General features: G+C 58.4%; 1 protein-coding gene across 4 annotated transcripts; it reads left to right on the top strand.

The window, feature by feature from the left end:
- The first annotated feature begins 463 nt into the window (after positions 1–463).
- On the top strand, positions 464–8,387 carry LOC132244100 (zinc finger protein RFP-like). Of its 4 annotated transcripts, none has more exons than XM_059715110.1 (7): positions 464–2,057; positions 3,538–3,633; positions 4,184–4,414; positions 4,796–4,818; positions 5,467–5,582; positions 6,427–6,486; positions 6,856–8,387. In XM_059715110.1, the coding sequence occupies exons 1-7, from the start codon at positions 1,638–1,640 to the stop codon at positions 7,377–7,379; spliced, it is 1,470 nt and encodes a 489-aa protein (XP_059571093.1). In that variant the 5' UTR covers positions 464–1,637; the 3' UTR covers positions 7,380–8,387. The 4 variants fall into 4 exon arrangements, with proteins under 4 accessions (XP_059571093.1, XP_059571094.1, XP_059571095.1 ...); XM_059715111.1 differs by lacking the exon at positions 464–2,057 and adding an exon at positions 2,126–3,405; XM_059715112.1 differs by lacking the exon at positions 464–2,057 and adding an exon at positions 2,129–3,375.
- Positions 8,388–8,894: the final 507 nt, after the last annotated feature.

Below are 8,894 nucleotides of genomic sequence, written 5' to 3'. Positions count from 1 at the left end.
GGTGAGAAATGGGAGCTGGGGACGTGTCTGTTGGTGCGGGAAGGGTTGGAGAGGCTGGGCTGGGTGTGGAAGGGAGTAACACAGGCAGGGCAGGCGCCATTGCGGGCACAGACAGACCCACCCACACAGGGGAGGTGGAAATCCCAGCGATGGCAACTCAGGGAAGGAGGGCAAAGTCCCAGGTGCAGGAGCCCAGGGACCAGCCAGGAGGAACGGGGCAAAGTCCAGGGGGATGTACAGGGAACACCAGGGTTGTAGGGACGTGGAAGCCAAAGATTATCGTTTGGAGACGGTCTCTCAAAAGGGGGCTGTTGTGAGGCTGAGAGCTGGGCTGCAGGCGAAGCCGCTCTCCCCGACCGTCAATACGAGGCTGTTCCTTCCCGACTCTGCGGCTGTCCCGATCCCACAAGAAGGTCGTGGGGTGGGAAGTGCGCAGTGAAGGAGCAGCGGTCGTCGTGTTGCTGTTCAGTCTTGCGCTGTGAGCAATGCGGGGAGGGAAAGAAAGGCCCGTCCATGCACAGCAGCGCAGGGCAATGCAGATCTGGGGTCACAGCTCCAGCCATAGCAGGGTCCCTGGGCGGCCTAAGGGGGACCAGGAAACTAAACTGGGTGTGAGCAGCCTCCGCCTGGTCTGCTTCTGGCAGAAAAAACGGGGAGAATGGGAAATGCTTGAACAGAGATTTGAACGGTATTGAGGGGCTAGCAGGGCAGAGATCAAACCCCGCAGTGGGAAGTCATCTGTATTTCTACAAGCTGTTGTGTTGGGCAGGAGGCTCTGGGCACTGACAACATGTTTCAGCTTGAGGAAGGGCAAAACCTGCAGGTCAGTGAAATCCTGACCAAGTGTGTGGAATTAGGGATGCCACAAGGGAAGGAGAAATGCATGTTTTAGCAGGTGCCTGCAACCGCCTGACGAAATCCTGGGGTTGAGGACATGCAGCCAGACCTGGGACTGTGGGGAGCTGGCAGAGACTGAATAACCTGTGGCAGTGAAGACTGGCATCGCCCTGGTCCCCGTGCAGGCGCCCTGGGGTGACGCTGGCCCTGCCCCGGCTGGAGAGGAGAACCGCACGGTTCCTCTCAGGGGGCGCACCAGGCTCTCCGCAGGCGCAGGGTCAGGTCTGGAGCAGCCCTTGCCATTGAAGAGCTTTGAAATGAAACATGAGAAATTAGATTCAATGGAGGGGAGAGCTGGATTGTTTTTTTTCCTTTTATATCTCCCCTCCTTGCCCATCCCCTCCACCCCGGGAAAACTGAACACTTCCAGGACAGCCTGAGTTTTTAGGCTGATATGTCTCCTGCTCTGAGGTTTTAGGCAGTTCTCAGCCCCAAATAACAGTCCTGACAGCTCTGAAAAGCTCTTGGCTGACAGCAGGTGCAGTGAGAAATGCTGGGTGTGTTGAATTGTTGTGTAGTGGCTTCAAACCCTTTTTCTGCTGTTTTCACTGGAGTTGTGCCGAGCTGCTGCTCCACGAAGCGTTACCAGATCCCCCGCGATCCCAGGGCTGGATCTTGACCCTGGCTCCTCCCAGCTCAGCATCACTGTAGTTATTTCACAGGAAGGCAACGGCTCAGGGTGAGCCCAGCCCTGAGCTCAAGGAAGTGAAAGTAGCCCCGTGCCCTCCCGTCTCACAGCCATGACCGCGGCGAGCGCTGTACAAAGCCTCCGGGACGAGGCGACCTGCTCCGTCTGCCTGGAGTTGTTCACGGACCCGGTGATGATCGTGGGCTGCGGGCACAACTTCTGCCGAGCCTGCATCGCCCAGTGCTGGGAGGGGGCCGAGACGGACGTCACCTGCCCCCAGTGCAGACAGACCTTTGCCCAGAGGCTCCTGGGCCCAAACAGGCAGCTGGCGAATGTAGTAGAAGTGGTCAAGGGCCTGAGCGTGGGGTCAGCGGAGGGAGCCGGGGGCAAGATGGTGTGCGAGCAGCACGGGGAGGCTCTGAAGCTCTTCTGCGAGACAGACCAGGTCCTGATGTGCGTGATCTGCCGGGAGTCCCGGGCGCACCGAGCTCACCCCGCGGCTCTCATCCAGGAGGCTGCGCAGCAGTGCAAGGTACGGGTGCACGGGTCCGGTCCGGCTGTGCAGCTGGGCGGGACGTACACCTCCCTGCGGCGCTGGGGCTTTCTGCCCCGTGGCCATGCCACAACGGCGTGGCTGCACACGGAGGTTGGTTTGTGGTAGCCTCTGTGCAAGCCATCCTGCTGGGGGGAGGCGAGAAGGACCCAAATGCCCTGTGTTACATTCCTGACTCAGCAAAGACAACGGAGACGTGCTCTTCTCCACCCCGAAACCCCGGGTGTTTGATTCGGGGACAAACACCACCTGCCTGGAAAATGACAGTAACTCTGGCACAACAGTGCAGGGAGGGCTGGTCTCCAGCTCCATCCCAGCATAATGATTAGCACTTTAACCTTATAATGGCCCAATTATTACACCCTTGTCATCAAATCTTGCCTTTGAAACCAGACGAAGCAGGAACTCGGTTCCCCTGGCCCTGGACACGCAGAGCAGTGAACCTCCTCCAGTGTCACCGACCCACGGTTGTGTGCGGGGCTGTGTCTTGAAACAGGGGGTGTCCGGCACCGGTTTCCCTTCAGTTGTTACAAACCTCCCTGGAAGCTGCCTGGGGACTCCTTGGGGACGGGGGGATTGTAGTGCGTGGACAGACTCTGTTCCCCTAGGACAGAGCCCACGTGGCATGCTCTGGAGGGCAGGCCCTGCTCACAGGATCTGCCACGAGCAGCCGCTTCCCCCAGCCGATGCTCCCGGCGCATTGCACAAGTCTCAGTAATGCGCATTGCATTGGTGCCGGGGGCTTCAGGGCTAATGCTGGGTCCAGAGGGGACGTGGTGGCAGCGCCCGAGTCCAGGGAGCACGGCCAGGACCTCCTTTTGTATTTGAGCACCACCTTCCCTGTCTCTGTCCAGGCCTGGCTACCAAATGCTGTGCTGCACTGGTTCTGGATTAATGCTGCTCTTTTGAGACATCTCGCTGTAGCTGTAGCTGTAGCTGTACTGCTGGGCTGTCATACTTCAGGACTCATGTCTCACTTCTGAGTTTCTACATTTCAGTGCCCAGAGACCAGATCTGTGTCTTGTCCGGCCCAGCTGCCTAAGCCTGGCTGGCACTCTGCACTGTCGACCGCGGTGGATTCAAGGCCGTGTTATTTTCTGTTCAGTGCATGTCCCTGACAGTCTGCACTTCCCACTGCTTGCAGTGTTACCTTGTGGCACCTCCCTTGGACCGGCTCCATTTTTCTATGTGCTCTTCCTGCTGGGCAGGAGCTGGCTCCACAATCCAGCTGGAAACGGGCTGTTTGCTGCTCCAGCTATGTTCAGCGCACACTATTCGGTGCTGCGTCCAGGCAAGGGTGCGCTGTACCGGGAGCTGCTGGTCCAGCGTGAGCACATGGGCTTTCCTGGTGTCACGTCACAGCACACCCTCAAGCAGCCCTCTCGGTTCTGGTGCGGGGAAGAGACTCCAGCTTCTCCCCTCCAAGGAGAACTGACCCAAGGAGTTTTCCTTCCCGCAGGAACAAATTCAGACTCAGCTGCAGCTGCTAAGGGGGGAGAGGGAGAGGCTTGAAGCACTGCGAGGGAGTGAAAGCCAGAAACACCAGGAATACCAGGTGGGTGCTGCTGGGGTCTGGCTGACGTGGGAGAGGAAGGAAGGGACGTGTCGTGCTCTGCATGTTTGGTGGGACAGTGACCGTGGCATTTTGTGACCGTGCGTTGCAGGGTGTTGTGGCAGGTGCATGGAGCCAGGCCTTGCAAACACAAAAATTGTGTTCAGCTGATAGCTATATATATAGCGGTGTTTCACTTTAATTGTTGAAAAATGTGGATTTGGGGTTTATATCAGAGAAGTTTGTATTTTTAAACAGAGAAAACCAGGATTACTGATTATAAGAGGAAAGCTTTCCTTGCTGACAGCCATGGACTTCTCCCCTCCTTACGGTCCTGGCTCTCAGGGAAATAGAAAAAACCTCTGCAAAATGAAGAATGAAGAGATCCGAGGCAGGGCCCCAGACCTGAGCTACCCCCAGCTCTGCTCCAGACGGTGGGAGGTCGGAGGTCCCAGCCCTGTGGACAGTCAGGACCACGGGCCTTACAAACCATGCCCTGACTCTCCCCAAAGCGGCTGCTCTCCCTGATGTGGTTTCTCTCTGTTCGTGGCAGCAAAAGGCAGCAGCCGAGAGGCAGAAGGTTGTGGCTGCGTTTGAGCGACTGCGCCGGTTTCTGGAGGAACAAGAGCGACTCGTGCTGGCCGAGCTGGGAGAGGTGGAGAGCAGCATTGAGAAGAGTCAGGGGGAGACTGTCACCCAACTCTCCGAGGAGATTTCCCATCTCACCAACCTGATCAGGGAGCTGGAGGGGAAGTGCCAGCAGGCTGCCAGTGACCTCCTGCAGGTGAGGCACATGAAATGTCTCCAGTCCCAGAGCAGGGGAGGGAAAGGGCTAAACCTTGGGTCTGCCAGGACCAGGTGCATAACTGAGGAGGGGCGACAAGGGCAATGGCCCCTGACAGGCACGTGGTGGCAGTGATGGGAGACGCAGAATATCAGCCCCAGCTGCTGCTGCCCTGTGCATGCCCACTGCCCAAGGTGCATGGCTGCCCTATTACACCTCTTGGGGATCACTAAATCAGGGCTTGTAAAGGGGCTGAACTTTCCCCAGATCCTCTGTGTGCGGCACCTGGAGTCTAAGGACAAAGCGCGTCCCCTCGGGCAGGGGCACCCGGTGTGGGGCATTGCAGTGAGCTCACTCTTGCATCTTTGTCTCTCCCTTTAGGACATGAGGAGCACTCTGAGCAGGTACGTGGCTCCACCTGACTCCCCATAGAGGGAAGGGTCCTGGAGACAATGCAATGGGCACATCCCTGCAGGGCACCACAGCACAGCAAGCGCTGGGACTGTCCCTGAGGTGGGAAGCATGAATGTCCCCATCTTCTCCTCAGGGACGTGACGGCTCTGGGCACTGGCGGCCTGAAGTCTGTAAAGTGTAATCTGGGCTTTCCCAGTCTTGTAACTGGGGAATAGTCCTGGCCACCAGAGCTTGAGCCAACTACCCGTGAAGTCTCTGCTCCTTTCTGATCCCAGAAAATGTCCTGGACATTTTGGAGCTGGAGAAAACATCGCTGCTGGGGAACGGTCCCTTCTGGGGGAGCTGCCACTGCCACCGTGGGCAACTGGTGCCTCCCGAGTCGAGTGGGTGGCATCGTCTGTGGGGCCAGAGCTGGCGAGCTCTCTCAGCACCGCCAGCCCTGTCTTGGGGGGCACGTTCCCCCCCGCTGTGCTCCTCCTGTGTATCGCCTGTGACTGGCACTGTCTGTCCTGCCCCTGCCCCTGTGGATGAGGCACATGGCCAGAGTCAGTCTCTAGGTGCCTCCATCCACCCAATGTTTCTACCATGTAGCTGAGCTGCAAAAAGAAAATCAAATTACATAGACTCGTTTTTCCCAGGTGCAGGAAGGAGCAGTTCCAGCTGCCAGAGGGGATTTGCCCAGAGCTGGAAACGAGACTCAGCATCTTGTCTGGACAAACGCTAGCTCTACAGGAGACTTTGCGGAAGTTTCAAGGTACTGAGAAGGGGACTGCGAAAGGGAAGAGGGAGGTGTCCTTGTTGAGGAAGAAGAGACAAGCAGTTGGTTTGAATTTGGAGCCAGCATGTTTTTTAATTGGGAGATAAACTAAATGTGCTGGACTGATATCACAGGTAACAGGAATGAAGACACGAGGCAAGGGCCTCTGTCTGCCTTTGTGTGAATCGCTGATGAACCAGGGCTCCTCTGGGCGCCCCTTTGTCCCGGGTGCAGAGCCGCAGGGCCCCTGCTGCTCCAGCGCTGCTCAGCATGGGCACCTGCAGCTGGGGCGGTGGGAGCTGCGGGGCCCTGCCCCACTCAGAGCGAGCCCCAGTGCCGCATGTCAGGCCACCAAAGTTAAGAGCCGAAATTGAACATGAGACAAGCTGCCAGGTTTGGATCCGGCTGGCTTAACCCCAGGGGTGCAGCAGCAGGGGGAGGGGTGCTCCCAAGGGCCAGAAGAGGAGCAGGGAGGGAGCAGAGCAGGCAGGTCGGGGTTGGTCCCGGGTGAAGCTGCTCCTCTGGTATCCTGCACCCCCAAAGGGGCCGCTGGAGCAGAGAGCGACTCTGTCTGGACCCCTGGTTCCGCGGTGTTACATTTCTGCCCCTACTCCTCTGCCTGCACCTGCCGCTCCCTCCCGCCCTGTCCTGGGAGAGGAAGCCGCGCTGCAGGGGAGCAGGGAGATGTGGAGGCAGCTTCTGAAGCCACAGTCCCAGCAGCAGGCCAGGAGCTGCCCCGGGGTCTCTGCTCCGTCTCAGGGGCTCAGGACCAAGGCAGGTCTAAGTCAGGAGCATGAACCAGACACCACAAGTCTGATATCTGTGCCCCTTTCCCCTGCAGAGATTCTGCCGTCCACCTTGGAGAAGGGCAAAAGGGTACCAGAGGGATCATACACAAAGGGTAAGCGCTGGGGAGCTGGTCCCGGCATTAACACAATGATCCAGCAGAGCCCACGGCCACCCCTGGACAAGAGTCAAACCCTCTCCCAGCCCAGCACCAAACCCCCCGCGCTGGGACCTGGGAAATTGGGCTGGGATTTTCCTATTCTTGCCTATGGATTTGCAGCTACCTGCTCCCTTTCCCCCGGAGCAGGGCTCTCCCCCGTGCCAGGCTGAGGGGCTGCGGGGCCGTCGGTGCTCAGCCCCCGGGCCCAGGGCAGCTGCAGGGGCCCAGGACGGTCGGAGAAGGACGGGGCTGGTGAAGAGGGGGAGGAGCGGCCCGTCTGCCCCGGGCTGAGCTCTGCCCTGACGCTGCCATTCTCTCTGCCAGCGACGGTGACTCTGGATCCAGACACGGCAAATCCCTGGCTCGTCCTGTCTGCGGATCGGAGAAGAGTGATATGTGCAAACACATGGCAGCCTGTGCCCGACAATCCTGAGAGATTTGATGTGATCCTGTGTGTGCTGGGCCGGGAGGGATTCACCTCCGGGAGACACTGCTGGGAGGTGGAGGTGTGGCAGAGGGACTGGGCCGTGGGGGTCGCCAGAGAGTCTGTGAGGAGGAAGGGAGGGATCAGATTTAGCCCCGAAGACAGGATCTGGGCGGTGCAGCGCTGTGGGGATCAGGTTGAGGCTCTCACGGCCCCTGCTCGCACCCCCCTGTCCCTGCGCCGGGCGCCCAGGAGGGTGCGGGTCTGTCTGGACTGTGCGGGGGGGCAGGTGTTGTTTCTCGATGCTGACACCGAGGCCCCGATCTTCACCTTCCCGCCGGCCTCCTTCGCTGGGGACAGAATCCGGCCCTGGTTCTCGCTCTGGGCGACGGGGCGTGAGCCCGAGCTGAGACTGTGCCATTGAGTGATGGGGAACAGCCGGGGAACGGACCCCCCACGCGGGGAAACGGGCCGCTCTGGCTTCCTATTCTCTGTGACCCCGGAGGAGTCCCCTCTACCCGCCCCGTCCCCTCCTCTCTGCCCCGGGAGCTGCCCAAGTGAAAGATGCCGTCTGCGCCGACAAGCCCGTCCCGTTGCACCGACCGATCAGTCCCGGCACTCGGTGGCCCTGGGGGAGTCGAGCGCGGGCACCAGCACGGACCCTTGAGGACGCCGCCCCAGCGATGACTCTGAAACCCGTGCTAAGCTTGGGCCTGCTCAGAAAAGTGAAAATACAGAATACGGATGCTAACTGCATGTTGCAAGAGGACGCGAGGTCATGGCGAGGCCATCTGAGAAGGGATAATGAAGTATCTCCTCGGCTCATCTTGCTCTATTTAGGATGATTTCAGGAAGACTCCTAGCTATCTGGTGTAACCATATGAAATGTCTATCCTTGATTAGTTAGTATGGTAAATATTTCTTTTGCGACTAACTCGTGTTTATGTGTAGGAAGAGACATTCGCCGTATGTGATAGATGTCTCCTCCTGATTCAGGGTGTTTTTCCTGACTGTTAATCAGTTTCTTGATATGTTTCAAACCGGATCACCTCTTGTTACCGAAGAAGGTAACTCATTCGAATTAGAAACTTCTGATAACCAGTGATGAGCAGGTTTTTCCCGTCAATTCTTGCTTGGGACTCTCTTGATTTGCACAACTAAAAGATTGCTTTGAAGATGCTAAACTAAGGGGAGAAAAAGGCAGTAAAACAGCAAACAGCGCGCGCTTCAAGAGTGAGAAATCTCTCTGACACCAGTTGCTGATGCGCCCGACTTACTCCAGAAGTTGAAGAGAAACAGACCGCTGCTTCGTTGCCTGTTTGGTGAGAAACCATCACTTTATGGCTAATTGCTGGACTTTGCTTTGGCTTGGGCTCAGTTGACTTGATTTTAAATACTTGTAGTAAATAAAGCCTTTCTGTCACTCATCGAATGAGGTGTCCTGTCAATCCCTGGGCTAGTCCGCAATCCTAGGTTTTTATTCGCTAACACCAGTGCTGAGGCTCAGGGCCAAGTGCTGCTGGGGGCCCTTTGCCTCTAGGACCCCGGAGGAGTCCCCTCAACCCGCCTCCGTCCCCTCCTCTCTGCCCCGGGGAGCTGCCCAGGTGCAAGGTGCCGTCTGCACCGACAAGCCCGTCCCATTGCAGCAGGCGGCACCAGGCCGGTCTGTCCCGGCACTCGGTGGCCCTGGAGGAGTCGAGCACGGCCACCAGAACAGACCCTTGGGGACGCCACCAGCTTTGTAGCCACCACCCCCTGCAGTGCCAGCAGCCCAGGGCTGGGGCTTAGGGCCAAGTGCTGCTGGGGGCCCTTTGCCCAGAGCCCTGCTGGGGCTGGGGGTGGGAGGCCACCTGGTCTGGAGCCTGAGCCCAGCCTGGCACTGCCTGTGGGAAGCTGCTGGGCTGCTTTGTGCTTGAGCTGGTTTTTCCTGTGAAGCAAA

This window comes from Alligator mississippiensis, chromosome 11, assembly GCF_030867095.1.
Source record: "Alligator mississippiensis isolate rAllMis1 chromosome 11, rAllMis1, whole genome shotgun sequence".
NCBI classification, from domain to species: domain Eukaryota; kingdom Metazoa; phylum Chordata; order Crocodylia; family Alligatoridae; genus Alligator; species Alligator mississippiensis.
The sequence above is the reverse complement of the archived record's forward strand: the minus strand, read 5'-3'. Positions and strand labels throughout refer to the sequence as shown.